This window comes from Equus quagga, chromosome 1 (assembly GCF_021613505.1).
Source record: "Equus quagga isolate Etosha38 chromosome 1, UCLA_HA_Equagga_1.0, whole genome shotgun sequence".
NCBI lineage: Eukaryota > Metazoa > Chordata > Mammalia > Perissodactyla > Equidae > Equus > Equus quagga.
The window spans coordinates 128,918,981-128,935,922 of NC_060267.1; the positions used below are offsets into that span (position 1 = coordinate 128,918,981).

General features: G+C 41.9%; 3 protein-coding genes across 7 annotated transcripts in view; 2 read left to right on the top strand and 1 right to left on the bottom strand.

Annotated features, from left to right (window-relative positions):
- Positions 1-5,519, top strand: part of ACOX2 (acyl-CoA oxidase 2) — a 29,139-nt gene extending 23,620 nt beyond the window's left edge. The window contains exons 14-15 of the mRNA XM_046647923.1: positions 1,450-1,582; positions 5,171-5,519. Of these exons, the coding sequence (XP_046503879.1) occupies positions 1,450-1,582; positions 5,171-5,233 (196 nt within the window). The 3' untranslated portion in view covers positions 5,234-5,519. The remainder of the gene's footprint in view (positions 1-1,449; positions 1,583-5,170) is intronic.
- Positions 5,520-7,328: 1,809 nt separating this feature from the next.
- On the bottom strand, positions 7,329-16,109 carry KCTD6 (potassium channel tetramerization domain containing 6). 5 transcript variants are annotated; one of them, XM_046647611.1, is made up of 3 exons: positions 15,969-16,109; positions 9,769-9,838; positions 7,329-8,528 (listed from the first exon to the last, which is right to left on the bottom strand). In XM_046647611.1, exons 2-3 carry the CDS (start codon positions 9,793-9,795, stop codon positions 7,842-7,844), a joined length of 714 nt encoding a protein of 237 aa, XP_046503567.1. In that variant the 5' UTR covers positions 9,796-9,838; positions 15,969-16,109; the 3' UTR covers positions 7,329-7,841. The 5 variants fall into 5 exon arrangements, with proteins under 5 accessions (XP_046503567.1, XP_046503596.1, XP_046503576.1 ...); XM_046647640.1 differs by lacking the exon at positions 15,969-16,109 and adding an exon at positions 15,870-15,888; XM_046647620.1 differs by lacking the exon at positions 15,969-16,109 and adding an exon at positions 15,619-15,855.
- LOC124252150 (basic proline-rich protein-like) lies at positions 12,334-16,392 on the top strand. Its single transcript, XM_046685403.1, has 2 exons — positions 12,334-12,369; positions 15,664-16,392. The coding sequence occupies exons 1-2, from the start codon at positions 12,334-12,336 to the stop codon at positions 16,390-16,392; spliced, it is 765 nt and encodes a 254-aa protein (XP_046541359.1).
- The last annotated feature ends 550 nt before the right edge of the window (positions 16,393-16,942 follow it).

Here is a 16,942-nt window from a genome sequence, read left to right on the forward strand (position 1 = left end):
CAAGGAACTTCAGCTGGATAAGGAGGGAACTGAGACCACAAGGGGGATGAGGAACAGTAAATGGATGGTAGGTGCCAGTAGGGTCAAAGAATTATAAACAGCCCTATATAAAAATCGTCTCATAATGATGGAGCAGGGGCATCCAGGAAGGATTAAAACAGGTACAGTATCCCAGTCACTTCAAATGCTGTGTGAAACAAGGTTAGGGAAGAGTGTAAACAAACAATTGCATATTAGGCTTTATAGCCTTTGCTAAAAAAAAGGAGGGAAGCATGTGAACAATTCTTTCTTACATTTCATTCAGTAGGTTAAAATAAAACACATTTTGTTGCTTGAAAGGGAAAAGGAGAATTATAGAAGTCAGAATACTAGAAAGATAGGAGATGGTGAAAGGAACATGGCTGAGGTTAGAGAAGGTACAGATGTTGGTGATGAGGCTTGGTGTGTGATCTTGGCAGAGAGTGACAGAGGGAGGCTGTAGGACAATGTCAATGGAGAAGATCAAGGAACCGGAGAAGCCAAGTTTTAGAGGTACATTCACACAGACCATGAAATCACTAAGAATTGTGACAGGAGTGTCGGAGAAACAGTGAGCCTAGAGGTAGATCAGAGGGACACAGCTCAGCTGTGAAAAGGGCACATAAAGTCACAATAATATATAGGATACATACAGTCATAACAATGTAAGCACTGGATATTAGTCTGGCCAAAATTATAACTATATTGGGAGGCAGGAAGGCCAAGAGAAGGAAGCCTAGGTCGGGGGTGGGGGGACAATAGGTAGGGGTGAGGAGAGGGGTGCTAAAAATAAATCCTGAGTCCACCTCGTCGTGTAGTGGTTAAATTCAGTGCACTCCACTTCGGCGTCCTGGATTCACAGGTTCAGATCCCAGGCATGGACCTACACTGCTTGTCAGCCATGCTGTGGTGGTGACCCACATACAAAATAGAGGAAGACTGGCACAGATATTAGCTCAGGGCCAATCTTCTTCAAGCAAAAGAAGAGAAAGATTGGCAACAGATAGCTCAGGGCAAATCTTCCTCAGCAAAAATCAATTCATAAAAATAAATCATTATCTTTTGTAATGGAGAGTCAAGAGATATCTAAAACTGAATAATCAAGAAGTAGCAATACAAACAAGATAGTTAGAGACATTCAGGTAAATACCAAAAATATCAGCTAAAAGACTGAAACTGAAACTGATTGAATGGGGGGCAGGAGATGGAATGGAAGTGAAAGACAGGGATATGCTGATTTTAAATAACAAGCCTTAAAGAACGATTTGACTCTTTACACTGTGCATATAAAACTAATCAAAAATTAACGCTGAGTTGTTTGACAGTGAAAAATGATGCAATCTCTATAGGGTGTTGTTATTCACCATCCCAGGTTAATTGGATTTATAAGAAGAGTCTAAATTACTCAGGAACTCTTGTTTTCTCTCACAGGAAGGATGCCATCTTGTTAACTGATGCTTTTGACTTCACCGATCAGTGCTTAAATTCAGCACTTGGCTGTTACGATGGAAATGTCTATGAACGTCTGTTCGATTGGGCTCAGAAGTCACCAAGCAATACTCAGGTAATCGAGTAGAACACATTATAAATGATGTGAAACAGGAGAGAACAAGCAGTGAGGACACGTCTGTGTTTCCCCATTAGGTTGGAAATCACTTGGCATAGTGTGTCTGTTTAACATATTTTGAGAATACATAAAAGAAACCAGGACGAGGATGTGGCCCGGCAGGAACTCTGAGTCTAGACTACAATCAGCAAACTGTATCGCTTGGAATTTGGTAAAGGGAATTAGGAGGAAGGCCCAAGCTCTAAATCATGGCTTGACATACCCAAGGGCAAGCTGGCTTTTGAGTAACAAAAATAAGAAGATAAAGCACTGGGGGCTGGCCCCGTGGCCAAGTGGTTAAGTTCGTGCGCTCCGCTGCAGGCAGCCCAGTGTTTCGTCAGTTCGAATCCTGGGAGTGGACATGGCACTGCTCATGGAGTCACGCTGAGGCAGCGTCCCACATGCCACAACTAGAAGGACCCACAACTAAGAATATACAACTATGTACCTGGGGGCTTTGGGGAGAAAAAGAAAAAAAATAAGAAGATAAAGCACTGCAGGGTTTAACCATCTTATTTTCAGCCGTTTAACTCTCAGTTTTGTGTTGATAAAAGTGGGTATTCAGAGGTGAGAGGAGTCTAGCGGGAGAGGTCTCCCTCAGACGTCACTGCCTGCTAGAGAAGCTCCTTCCTCTTTACTGGGGAACCCAATCCCAGGAACAAAGAAGGCTGCTGCTCTGCCGTCAGTAGCCCAGGAAACCATATAAATGACGGCAGAAAGGGTTACGTGAAAAGAGTGCCAGCTGTCCTAGGAGAGAATACCAGAACTTGAGGTCACTAACAGAAAAGGAGGAGGACTCATAAATTCCTCGTAGTCATGGGCCAGGGTCCCACACTCTGCTATGAGCCTCCCTGGGAAAAGTTATGAATATCAATAACTACAATAGCTGAAGTAAAAAAATAAACCCTGCATTTAAGAATTTGAGGAACCCATCTTTAATAACAGATTTGATACAGGTGATCAAAACAAAGGCAGTCTGCAGGTACACAACAGATTATTTTAAGTTCTATAATGCAAATTTGTTACTCAGATGGTGAAGCTTACTTTTTACCTCTTAGGTCAAATTTCAGAAAAGCTGTCTTAACACCTCATCACATTGGCAGCTCTCAGGCTTTCACTCACACTTGGCGTGGTGTTAGACTTGCTCTTAACTTGCTGCATCCTGTCATAGCTCATAGCTTAATTTAACGTGATTATCTAAAGCTCTAACACTACCGGTTACCCCTAAGACGGGTGTTAGATAGGCGGCCAGTCCATTTTGGTCATTCCTGTCTCCAGGAAGGTATCCTTTTAACTCAACAAGGAACTACAAAGAACGTACCTATGGAAGGTATGACACATTTAGTGCTTAGCACAGTTAAGCTACGCCTAGTGTGTTATTCTTTCTAATGATTAGATCTCTCTACGTACTAACGTTTAAATCCTGGCATAAAACTACAGCAGTCCTCCCACTCCAGATCAGTTCTCGTGGTCTAAAGGTAAATGCAGGCCCTCTGGTACTCCAGAGAAAAACCAACCCTGCGGGGACGACCTGTCAGGAAACACGGACGTATCAAGCTAAACCTGTTTTGCTAGCAACACAAGGAAACACGCCAGTTCTCCTGAATCCTCACCTCCACTACAAAACATAAGGGGCTGGCTTGTTTTTTAGTTTGTTTCTAATCTTCATTTCTAAAGAATTTAATCTGGATACAAAATGAGGGCAGGCTTACCTAAAGGTGGGCCGTGACTGACCCGCAGCCACTGCAGATTTGGTAAAATGATGATGCACTTCGTCCCATTCACTCTTCTCTTTTCCCTCTCCTGCCACTTGACCGTGAACAAGGATGGAGTCTTCATCTTCCTGACTTCAGGGTCTATCACAGAGTAGACACTTTGCATTTGTGGAATAAATGAACATGGTTTTATGACCCACACAGAGAGAGACGAAGGAGCCTACTGCATACACAATGCTGCAAATGGTCGCCATTACGTTATGTTGCTAAAAAGGTGACAGGTACAGCAACGCGGTTCTTTCATGCACAGAAATTTAGGAACGTGAGATTACAAACTATCTTGGAGAACTCTTTCCAGTTGGTTAAAATGATACTCGGTTGATTGCTAACATATAGCCACATAATCTTACATTGCTGGCTTCTCTAGAGACCATCAAAATACCACTTGTTTTTTTGGTGAGGAAGATTGGCCCTGAGCTAACATCCATTGCCAATCTTCCTCCTTTTGCTTGAGGAAGATTGTCTCTGAGCTAACATCCATGCCAGTTTTTCTCTATTTTGTATGTGGGATGCTGCCACAGCATGACTTGATGAGTGGTGTATAGGTCCATGCCCAGGATTCCAAACCTACAAACCCCAGGCCACTGAAGGGAAGCATGCAAATTCAAACAGTATGCCACGGGCCGGCCCAAAATATCACTTTTAAAGTGTATTCTCCTAATCTGCTGTAGATAATTTTGAAACTGCAAAGAGACATTTTTCTTCACTTGCACCAGTAGCAAAAGGCACGCTACAGTAGCAAGTTAAAACAACAGCTATGTTGAAACATGACTTGTAGACACAAAAGCACAAATGGGAACATATTTCAGTGATGTTTTCTACTGAAAGAGAAGTGTTATGCTAAGTTAAATGTCTTAGAATCCTAAGCCAGCCTCTCTTCCATCTGTGTAGGTTAAGTGTTGAGCTTATCCCTAGCCAGGATGATGTACTCTCTCATCGTTTACTCTAACCATGGTGTCTGCTTTTCGGCTCTTTTCCTGATGTGGGATGCTATTTCAAGCCAGTTTCTCCAAAGTGAACTGCAAAAGGCTATTTCCCCTCATGAACTCATAACTAAGTGATTCCCTACAGATGCAAGCAGTGAGGAATCGCTGGGGATAATTCCAAAACAAGAATCCTATTTTCCCCTAATGATTCTATTGTGAAATTTGTCCAAGTAGGTGCTAAATGCATCTACTCTTTCATTCATGCAGTCATTCAACAAATATTTATTGAGCTTATACTATATGCCAGAATCTATTCTAGGTACTAAGGATACAGTGGAGAACAAGAATAACAGCCCTTGTCTTCAAGGAGCTTACAGTTTTAGCCTAGACAGGCCAAAAAGTTAATAAACAAGTAAATATTACAAAAGATACGGCTAGCACTGTGAAGAAAAGAATTGAGTCACTACATTAGAGAATAATGGGGATGACTATTCTGACATACAATATTGCTTACCTAATTCCACCTTCTGGTTCCTTGCTTTGTGGTTAATGCTCAAGTTCAAAGAGTCTTTTATTTGTATTAAATTCTAAAAGTAAATGATAAGCTGTGTTTTTTTAACTGGCCACCTGCATCACAACTTAAAATCTGCATGAGAAAGGGAAGGATGCCCTTTGAAAAAAATGTTTCTCCATATGTTCATACAAAATGAATTTAAAAAATAATTTTAAAAATTAAGACTCTTATGTAATGTTACTTTCTTTAAACTGAAAACTTAATTTGAAAGTAAAAGTCATTAATCCTGCCAGAAATGTTGTCTTAATAATGCACTTCTTTGTACAAACAGGAGAACCCTGCCTATGAGAAATATATAAGACCACTACTACAAAGTTGCAGATCCAAGCTATGAAACAGTCAACAGCACTCAGGAGGCACTGCTATGTGATAATGGTACTATGGCATATATATGATTAAAATTTAAAAGTACATATGTATGTATTTTTAAAAGAGGGTCTATCTTTTAGAGACACAATCTGAAGTGGATGAAATATCTGTGATTTACTTCAAAATAATCCATGGGAGGAAAAAGGGGGGATGAATAGTTGAAGTTGGTCAATGGGTACACAGGTGGTTACACTATTGTCTATTTCCGAATATGTCTGAAATTTCCCACAATAAAAAACTGTAGCACTGTCCATTTGTATCATCTATTTTGCTAAATACCAAGGTTTTGCTTTAGATCTAGCAAAAGCCAACAGACTCATTAGTTATCACTTATGTCTTTAGCACACATTTATCCGAGGATTTAAAAGAACACACACACACGTACACACACGATCCTCTCCAAAAGTGTCTATACTTCATGTAATCTAAATAAAATGTAGAGCCCTAAGAATGCAACTAAGTATCAATTTTTAAAAATCAACTCTTCCACAGTGAAAATGATTTAAAATTTCATAAAAAAGACATAACTGTCTCAAATTACCCAAATATAATCAAGCTACATTTTTCACATCATTCTCAATTGCCCAAGTAGATAAAATACTCAAAATCAAATGCCATCAGACAAATTAAATTGCAGAAAAATCTCAGCTGGCTACTTTTCCTAATTTACTCATATAATCATTTAGTTGCTAATAATTAATAAACCTGAGAAAATGTACCAAAAGCAAACTTATCTACAGTAAACTGAGCAAGGAAGAGACGTAAGTTTTTAACTTTTAAAGGAGCAACTAATATTATTCCCATTTCCATACCTGTTTTCAACCCAAATCATTTTACCTTGCATTCACCTCAGCTAATTCAACAACATGTAACGGGCTGGGGGCTTTGTTTGTGTGTTTGTTTCTTTGTTAGGTAACTAACAATCAATTTGAAGTGGGAGACAATTTTCTAAAAAGATAACCTCATACTAGTACATTTACTGAAACTACAGCAACCTGCTATTAATATTAGGAATTTTAGTTTGAAGATGGTGAAAATTGGATAATTATACAGGCTTCTGGATTTCGGTCATGTGTCAAATCTTAAATTTTCAGAGAGGCATAAGCAAAAATGGATGTAGGTAAGTGTTCTCATCCTCCTTTCAGAGAGAATCTCAGAATCTCCTCAGAGAGAGATGCCCCAGGCACACAGCCTCAGAGCCCCACTCCTCCCTTAGAAAACCAGGAAGAAACTTCATGACTTCCTTTTATAAGGTGTTCCTGCAAACTGGGAAGTCTCAGTATAGTTAACATAATCGTTCCTGTAAGTAACTTCCAAGAAACAGACTCAAAGGAACTATGCAAAGTAAGACGATGGTGAAATAAATAAAAGTACATACATATCTCCAACTGTTCCAGATCCTTCATTCACTGCAGTTTATTTCTTCTCCTCAGAAATAAACTTAACTGTAATAATAAAATACATTTCCAGGTCCCATAATATACAAGAATAAAGTGGCTGGAGTCAGTTTGTCCCTCTTCTCAACACAGAGCGAGAGTAAGGGTCATATTCAGAGCTGACAACTAGTGGCTTATTGAAGAAAAACCTATAATCTTCCACATAAGTCCTATTTGAAAAAATCTGTCAAACTGTACGTTCACTGTTCAGATATGCACTCTTTTAGACAAAATTAATAATGCCGTCTATCCCTGCTTCAGTGACACAGTAGTTCTATAAACTACATCCTAAGGTTCCACTGAGTCCTCTTGGATTAAGTGCAAACGTGCTGCAGGCAGTACATATCGGGACATAAAACAAACAATGCATACTTTAGACAAGGAATATGATTTTCCCCCTTATGTAATAATAATCAATAAATACAAACCTAATTTTCATATTTCATTTTTTATTAGTTTTTTTCCTGGTAGACAGTACACTTGGGAATTATACTGCACCAGGCATAAGAAGTAAGATTTCTACCACAGGGACATTTTGTATTCAGAATCCAATATAAATATTTCTAGTCAGACATTTCCATGGCTACAGATATTTGGTTGCTTGATTTATATGCATAGAAAGAAACAGTTGTCATAACTGTAAAAAGCAGTACTTAACAAGTACTTTTAAATGATTGGAACAGTTTTCCTTTAATATTACAATACTGCTTATTGGTTTGGAAACTAGGTCACCCTACATGATGTTTTGAATTTTCTCAAAGGCCTCATGAGTACTCTGTTTATTCTTTCATTCCTGCATTTTTAGCCTTCTAGTTGAGTTAGGGACCATTTAATCAGAAATCATTTTAGCACTGTAATAAAAAAGCTCTGTTAAGGGTAGATTATATACCATAATGATTTTCCAACTTCTTTTTATAAAAAAGGTATCTGGAGGCTCTGAACAGGCACATGCATACTCAGGATGAAGGGAACAAAACAGAGGAGTCTGCTAAAGCACAAAACTTCCTTCTGGTCCTCAATGCCTTCAAATAAATACAAATATTAAGAAAAAAAAATCCCACACTGAAATTTAAAAAAAATCAGTCTCTTCCACCTGCTGGAGAGTCAATTTCCAGGACCTTCTCTCAGGGTTGGCGATCAGTCGTCCGTCTTCCGCGCCAGCCTACAGAAAGTCCAGTTGTGCTCCACTGTGTTCTCATTGGCCCGCTCACTCATGTGATGCACCCGGGTGTTGCGGATCGTGAAACCTTGTTTTGTAATGTACTCCATCAGGTGGACCCGGAGAGAAACTTCCTGGTGATAATCACAGGGTCCAAAAGTAAAGGAAACCTGGCAATCTCTGGTATCCATCATGTGTTTATTCCACTTTGTAAAATAGTTTGAGATACCTTCTAGTAAGGAATGGACCTTGGTGGTGATGGTTAACTGGGTTATAATGACAGCTACTGGATTGGAGTACTTAGAAAGCTTCCGTGTACTAGATAACTCCACAACTTCTTCAAAAGTATCCATAGGATACAAAGGCTTAGGGTCATTGAGACACTGAATCAAGGGCTCAATCTGATAAAAATCTGCTTCTTTCCGAAGCAGATCAAATTCCTTAAAGTCCAGGGGTAAGGTCAACTCTGAAGTTCTTAAAAAGTTGAGGACATATCGAAAAAGCGGTCCGTCTCGATCAATGAAGTAATTGCCTTGAGGGTCTCGAGCTGTGGGGAAGTCCCCCCCAAACATAGCTCCAAGCATGGAATCCGGGTATCGCGTCAATGTGGTGAGAGACGTTGTGTACAAGTGTCCACCTACATTTAACGTGACTGGATCAGTCATCTGAAATTTTTTAAAAAAGGATCAGTCATCTGAAATTCTTTAAATCTTAACTTTGACAAATTAAGAAAATTAACAGTAACAAGCAAAGCAAAAGATTCCTTCAGGCTATAAGGCACTTAGCAATCCTATAGTGCAAAATAGCCTTACTTTCAGTGATAAACCCACCCAGACGAAGGGAGCTAACATTTGCTTTTAACAGGGAAAAAAGGGATAAATCCAACTCTTTAAAGATTTACACTAAGAAATGGGGGCCTGACTTCGAAAGCCACTACATTCCAGGCCCAGTGTCTAGAGGGAAGTTTTCAGGTCAGAGTATTTTATGGAAAGAGAAACGCCAAACTAAAATATGCTAATTAAGTTTCTTTCTGATTAGAAAAAAAGGGACTTTCACTTTTCTTAAGTCAATTTAACATAAAATAGAATAAAAATGATTTGATAACATAAGGACATTTACTTTCAATATTTTTGTTTCTTTCCCCCTCAAAAAAGGGAAATGAATAGTGCAATTTATTTTAAAAATAAAAATTTGTACAGACCTAATCTTCATAACTTTGTCATGGAAATCACAGTGCCAAATGCGAAGTTAAAATACACAGTTTGGTCAACACAATCTCATATACCCAAAGGCTAACAGCAGCTTTCAAATTTCATAATCCGATAGTGTATTCCCTTTTGTAACATCAATGTTGCAATCTGGCCTTTAACTTTGAAAAGCAAGCTTCTCTAAATAATAATACCTTCTGTTTAGAAACACATATTTAAGAAAAAAAATAAAGATGGACAGACTTCAGGTACTAGACAAGTAAAGTATTTCTTACCAAAGGAAAAGAAAAATAGGGAGACACATGCATGTGTAAAACAAGCACAAGCAGGAGAAGCGGCACCTTCTCAACTGTTGCCCCGCCTCACCACAAGAGCACGGCCTCGGCCTCGGTGCCCTGACCTGCCAGGTCACTCTTCTAGGAAGGAAGAGTTTTAAGAGCAACATACTTTAAAGACTAAAAAATCATGACCTCTCTCAAATAAGAGATTATAAAAAGTTACTTGGAAAGTCTAAATTGCATATGCTTACATAAAAACAACACCCCAAAATTACATGTAAACTAATTGGGGGGGGGTTGCACCAATTTATAATTTTCATTCTTCTAAGATGTATTATACCTAAGAATACATAAGAGGAGGGAAACACACACAAAAATAATCTGCCAGCCTTCAAAACGCATCTGCAAAAGTCTCTCACCATATAGCCCCAGTCTCCATTATCCATCTGCTCCAGCGCTGCGTCTCCGGGAGCCCAGGTTCCAGGAAAACTTGGGGAGGAGAAAAAAACATATGATAGCGCATTTAACTATGAAAACAGAGAAGAAGGGTTTTTCCACCCAACAGAGCAGCCCAAACACTGGAAACCTACTCATCTCTGCTCAGCTAAAACCTACTACAGGACCAAGATCTAGGGAAGCAAGCATTCCCCTCTGGCCTTCTGTGGGTCCTCTATCCTTCCAAGGTGCACCTAAGACACTGACCACCCTCACAGAGAGAGAACCCTCCTCCACTTAGAGAAGGAGGAAGAGCCTGGTAAGTAAACCAATCATTCAAATTCCACCTTCTCTGAAACTTCAATATTTAGCATTTCTATAGGAGAACATTATGATTAAGGCTACAACCTTATCCTGGTACACACCTAGGATGAGCCTTATCAAAGAGGTCATTTAAGACAAAGGGAGAAAGACAAAACTCTTTTTCATCAGCATTTCAGCTTACACAAACTAAACATCTCAGTAAGAGCATGAAAAACCATAAACCTCCCAGACACCAGCAGCACTTTCCAAGAGAAATACATCAGAATGGTATTGCTTTTTAAAAAAACTAATTATACTTTTAATAATGATACATTTCATTTTGTACAATAATCAAAACAAATAGAAAACAGTTTAAATGCCAAACCATTAGAGCACACTTTGGGGCAAAAAGAATCTTACAAATCTGTTTGAAAGTCACTCAGCTGGCACTTTTGCAGAGCCAGTCTGAAGACACAGATAAACACCCAGATACTAATGATGCCAGTTTGAATTTATTTTTATCTACAATTCAAAAGCACTTAAACAGTTTCCCGGCTACTGAACTGCTTTAGTCAGTTCCCTCTCACACACATCATTCCCCAAGTCAACCGGCAAAGCAAACTGCAGAGAAAATATCCAAAGCTCTGGCAAGAGACAGTAAGAAACATGGATTTATCGGTATTCATCCAGGAAAAGCACTGGCTTTTTTATATGGTCTTTGAACAGACTCACTTTCCCCACTTTTGGAGGAAACTGGCGCACTATTTCCAGAACAGGCCCTGGCTACAGAAGATCACAAAGGCTCTTTCTCAAAAGGTCACTCAGGCATGTAGAGAACATTTGCATAGCACAGCAGGGGCTGAAATCAGAGCCTGAAGCATCTATTTCTCCACCTTGCAAATTCTTCAAAGCAAACAAGCTGAAATGTGGACCAGACAACGTGCAGTCAGTTTTTATTCTCCATACTCAGCAGCTGGATATAGATAGGCCTCCACATGCTACAGGGTGAGAAACGGAACAAATGTCAAATTCAGGGCTGTTTGACAACCTTTCATTCCTCTGACTTGCTTCACAAACAGCATTTGAAGTAAACAGAACCAAGAAACAGGCTTTACTAATTTGTTTATTACAAGCATCTGATTCAGTTCCTGATGGAACAGGCAGATCAGTAACTGAGTGATTTAAAAAGCCAGTCATCCAAAAGTTCTGATAAGATGCTCACCTCTGGCAACTTCCCATCAACCAAAGTATTCATTCTTGAGAGCCTCAAAAATAATTCACTCAACCAACATTTACTGTAGGTCAACCGAGGGGATGAGGGGGAAGTCCATGCGCAACGTGGATACACAGAAACAGGAAATGTACAATCCTTGCTCTCATGGAGCTTTCACTCTATGAAGAAAGGCAACATGCAATAACTGAAGTACAGAACAGAATTCAAAAGCGCTACATAAGAGATGGACTGGCAGAGGCCTGCAGGAAAAAAGAGCAAGAACAATTCCAAACAGGAAAATGGGAGGACTTCCGAGAAGAGCTCGCTCAGCAGAACTCTGCAGCAATGTGTGGATGACCTGAGAGGGGATTCTAGAATGAAAAAACAGTGTAAGTAAAAAGGGGGGCCTTTCTTCCCCACAACATTCCTGATACAGTAAGCAGAGCATGAATTAGTGTCCCCATCTTAGAGATGCAAAACAGAGAAAAAGCAGATTAAGTGATTTACTGCAGGCCCCACAGCTGAAAACTAACTGAATAAGAACTCAGGTTTTCTGACTCCTAGTCTAGATCTTTCCATAAATCCCCTCCTTGGGTGGAAATGGAAACAGAATCTGAGAAACGAAATTGAAAGGATTAACTGTAAACTTCCCACAGCCGTCTATTAACCCTATCCACATAGTAGGGATTTATTTACAAATTTAACAGTAACTCAGTACAAGTGAGCGGGGTGGCATAGTAAGCTTGTAAAAATTCCCAAGATAAAACAGCAAGACCCTACTCACTAGTATGATTGAAGGCTGCTGTCCTCCTGTATTAAGTGAAGTAAAGAACTCCAATCCATGAAGATCCGAACGGTTAAAGGAGAAATGGGAGACCAAAGACAGGGAAGAAACCAGACATCATCAATGTTACAGCTGTTGGCAAGGTCTGTCCACTATCAATGCTTTTTTTTTTTTTACTGCTAAATCAAAACAAGATAACTTGCTGAGCAATCATAAACAGAAAATTAGATGATGTCCCTGAATCCATCCATGGCAAAAGCCAAGGTCCTGTTCCAGTACAAAGATGTAATGAAACCTCAGGCTCAGGAACCGAGGAAAGCAACTGTAGGGATCTATACAAGCCCATGTTTCTTAAAAAGCACCCAAAAGCCTTCCAACACTTGTGTTTAAGATACACCAAAATAAACGAAGTTACTATTAGTCACTGCCAATAACAATGACTAAACTGGCCCAAAAAATCAAATTGTTCACTAAAGAGCTCCACGGGAAAAAACTGTATTGATTAAATTTTGTCTCTATTTCTTACTTCTAAACATCCTCTATGGCGATGCTTAGATACAGCAAGAAACAAACCTAAAAAAGCAGGAAGACTCCTGGTCATCCAACAGCTGGATAATCAGCCTCTGAATTGATGACTTTTAGGAATATCTTAGAGGCCGTGTAAATGAATAAAATAAAACATAATCCAAAAGAATTTCCAGAATAGCTTCAATCTCTTCTACTAAATCATTTTCCAGACCTGCTAACAATTAAAAAATGATTCATTTGCTTTTCATCTTCTCCCCCTTCTGGCACAGTCTCCAGCGGAGGGCTTAATGAGAAGTTAAATGACCACAAGACAGGCAGCAGAAGGAAGAGCTCAAAATGGGCATCAAATGGGCCTGTTTCACTTGAGGAAGACAAAGAAAAATCTAATATTTCAGAAAATTTGCCAGGAATGGAGAGTACGAGGGTAATAATGAAAAAAATTTTCTTTTAAAGTGACTTTCTTTACTAAAGATAATTTTAAACAACAGTGAATGCAGCCAAGCACACACAATTATAAAGTTCACAGAAAGGCTTCTGACCCTGTAAAATCAGTTCACCTGAAGAGATCTGACCTTTGGCGCAAATAAAATTCTTGTGGAAACAACTGGCTGACCGTTCCCAAAGAAGATAGCGCAGTACTGAAAATTCACCCACATTTAAGCTTCAAAGGTTAATCATGATTAACGTATAAATTCTGACAGTGTAATGTCAGCAAATGATTAAGTTAAGGAAAACAAACACTAAAGAATTTATAAAAGCCTTAAAAGAAACTGCTAAGAATTTTCTAAAGTAGGAAATCAGAAAAATGCACAATTCAACAAGTTAATAAAGAATAACCTAAGAACCCCTGAAAGCCATTCTCCTCGCCACTGCAGAAGTGCAGTTAAAGACTTTCTGATTATGACAAACTAATTTAACATAAATATTCTGGCTTTATCATTTCTGCTACAGACCAAGAATTCTCCAGGGCAAAAGTCCTACTCTTATATTAACAGCCTATACATTACAATACATACCCCCAAACTTGAATAAATAATAAAAACCTGCAATTACTGCCTTCCCTAAGTTTCCACGTAGCCCTTTTAAAATGCCTTTCTACTGAAATCTTTATATCTGGCATTCAGAAAAGTCACAATAAATTCCATCCATACATACCTTCAAAATAACCTTTGTACTGAATGTCTCTGTTCTTGAAATGTGGGAGTTTGAAAGTGAAATACTTTTTATAGTAACTAGTTCAGTGACATCTAAAGGAGTCTTTGGGTTAACATTCACATACAGGCTGGCACAAGTAGCCAGGTACACAAGGAGAATGTGATTATGGTGTTAGGTTACCCTTAACCATACCACTGGAGAAATGGATTGTTTTTTCCTAAAACTAATTGTTTTTTCTCTCTCCTCTCTCCACGTGGTCTAGAAGAAAGGCGCTTTAGGTTGAAAAGTTATCTTAATACTAAAGAGCTGTCGCAAAAGAGCTGTCGCAAAATCGTAAGATTCCTCTTACCCTCAGTTTCTACAAGATAACACAGGATAACACCACCTTCCCCAAATGATACCACTTAGACTCAACACCAAGGCAACAACCGACCTACAGGCTAACAGATCAGGACTGGGGTTCTGAAGTCACACGCAAGCCAGTGCAGAGGAAAGAGAACTGGTTACTGATGAGGATCTGTATCCCAATTCTGCTGTTACTAATTATGAGGCCCTGGGTACATCATTCTTTATGCCCAGCTTCTTGTTTGCAGAAAAGGAGAAAATAAAAGAGACCATGAGTAGAAAAACTATTTGTAAACTGGCAAGTATTAAACAAATGTGAAAATACCAATGGCAGGAGCATAAACGAAATTTCTTAGTAAAATGAGAAACTTGAGAGTGTGAACACAAGTAATTTAGAGCACTGGCATGGAGACGGGGCAAAAATGGAAGACAAGCCCTCGCAAATTGCTTCCAATCCCCCAGGATCCTCCTTTCCCCAGAGCTCCAGAAGGAGACCTACAGGTAAAAGGGAACACTCGGCCGTTATAGAGACCACCAGACATGTGAGCTCTTGATCACAGAAGGAACTTCTCTAAAGCATGACTCAGGATTATCTCCAAGGCAAAGCCAAATCCAAATAAATATGCATATTCTGTTTTAAACAGACTCCAAATATCAAAATCCAAGACACACAGAGGGGTTTACAGAGGACTTCACTCTAGGATTCCTTTACGTAGTAATGCTTTGGTTAAACTATGACTTATGAAAATTCAAATCACACAAATCTTAGGAGTGGCATCTATGGCTGTCATGACCACTGAATCCTTAATATCTATGGCATTACACAAAATGAAGTAGGGGTATGGACTGACAGTTCTCACAGAGCACGTTCTGTCAACCCACCAAACCTGCAGATAAAAAGATTTTCCTTTTCCCAGCTAGACATTTGCTCATTTGAAAACATCTCGATCTTGGGCTCAGGCCTGTGCTAAATGCTGTCAGCTAGCTTCTTTCCTATCTGCCATCATTCGTGTACTTGGGCATTTGTGACAGCAAGGAAATGAACATGCCAAGGGGAAACGGTAAGAGAGACTTCGGTTACCCCAGACATTCTTAACCAAACCAGGTCATCTCGGGTCTCTTTGCCACTCAAACCTCTTCTATCACAAAGTCCTAGAATTGGATTTATCAACTTGTTCTAGAACTGGTATAGTTGAACAGAAACATGATAACTTCAGCAGAATACCCAAACAGGATCCCTGATTCATTTCTCCCGTCCCACCTCCAGCCAGCCTCCCCCACAGTCAGACCAGCAGGTGCTTCAGGGGCTCCCCATTACTGCGGCCATTTATCACCTCTGACATCAAGCATTAAAAACGCCACGACACACACAAATCTGGGCATAAAGAACTCAGGTGCAGTCAGAGTGTCTCTTTGGGGCAAAAAAAAAAAACCCCGTAGGCATTAAATGAGAGCAAACGGTGGCCAATACGCGCCACCCCTAAAAACAATCCTTTTCGAGCAAACCTCGAGGTGTCCCCGTCCGGGTCGTGCTTCGCTGCTGCCCCGCAGGCTCAGTCCCCCGACCCGGCCCCGGCGTGGGACCGGAGATGCTCTGGGCCCGGGGGGCGCACCCCGGAGCCCCGAACCCAGGTCCGCCGGAACCTCGCGTCCCCGCCGGGCGGCCCCGGAACCCCCGCCCAGCCCGGCCACTCGGCCGCGGGCTCGTGCCAGCCCCGGCGCGGGCCGCCCGGGCTCCCGCGGTCCCCTTGGCGCACCCCCGCCCAGATTCTCCTTGAGCCCCGCTCCACGGGCCGCTCGGCGCGGGCTTCTCCTTGTGCCCGGCCCTCCCGACCCCCGGGTCCGCCCCCACTCACTGCGCGGCGGCAGCTGCGGCGGCCCGGCCGGGAGACGCCGGCGGCCCGAGAGCGCGAGCGCGAGGACGAGCGAGCCGGCGCCCGGCGGCGGCGGCGGCGGCGGCAGAAGGGACGACTGAGCCCGCGCCCGGAGTTGCCGCTCCTGCCGCCTGGCGCGGGCGGCGCCTTCCCAGCAGAGCCGCGGCGCCGCGAGCGCGGGCGCCCCCTAACGGCGGCGCGGGCGAGAGGCCAGAGGGCCCGACGGCCGCAGGGACTCAGCCGGGCGCAGCCTGGACCGCACGGTCAGGCCAGCTTCGCTGCAGCCCCGAAGCCACGCCCCGAGGCCCCAGTCCCGCCCCCGGGGCCCCGCCCCCCGAATCCACGAGGCCCCGCCCAGACCCCGCCCCTACGTCCCGCCTCCGCCCGCAGTTTGGGATCAGCGTAGCTCCCGGCAGTCTTGACTGTGTTCTAGGGCCTAGGATCCCCGGAGCTGTTTCTCCGTGTCATCGCACTAGCGTGTATGGGGCACCGACTATGTGCCAGGCCTGAGGGATACAGCGGCCACCAAGATAGAGGGGGGGTCCTAATGAGAGGAGAAAACAGACAAGACCCAAGGAAACAGCCAGTAGTTTATAATAATAACGAGTTCTGATCATAAACGTTGGGAGGTGCATGATTAGCGGAATTAGATGGAGAACAAGGGGAAGGGGCCTCTGCTTCACACGCGGTGGCCTAGGAAGACCTGGACGTCAGGACTGTGGCCAGAGCGCCTCCTGGCTTTACCCTCCGTTGGGGGAGGCAATCCTGTAATGAGGTCACCTATCCATTATGGTGGGCAGAGTAGGGAATGGCAGCCTAGCCTGAAGGGTCAGCGTGGACAGCCAGGTGGAGAGAAGGGCAGAGCTGACTTCAGCAGAGAAAACGACCGGTGCAAAGGCTCTGAGGCCTGAAGGAGCTGGTCCTAGGTGAGGCTCTCACCGGTATTGTCCTTATTT

Excerpts from the sequence above, each read along its gene's own strand:
- KCTD6 (XM_046647606.1), bottom strand. The coding sequence starts at position 12,143 with ATGGATTGGAGTTCTTTACTTCACTTAATACAGGAGGACAGCAGCCTT. Across the intron at positions 9,839-12,084 it reads AGCAGCCTTCAATCATACTA|TTTTCCTGGAACCTGGGCTC; the intron begins GTGAGTAGGGTC and ends CTCCTCCCCAAG. Across the intron at positions 8,529-9,768 it reads ATGGAGACTGGGGCTATATG|ATGACTGATCCAGTCACGTT; the intron begins GTGAGAGACTTT and ends AAAAAATTTCAG.
- LOC124252150 (XM_046685403.1), top strand. The coding sequence starts at position 12,334 with ATGGCAAAAGCCAAGGTCCTGTTCCAGTACAAAGAT. Across the intron at positions 12,370-15,663 it reads TCCTGTTCCAGTACAAAGAT|GCTCAGTCCCCCGACCCGGC; the intron begins GTAATGAAACCT and ends GCTGCCCCGCAG.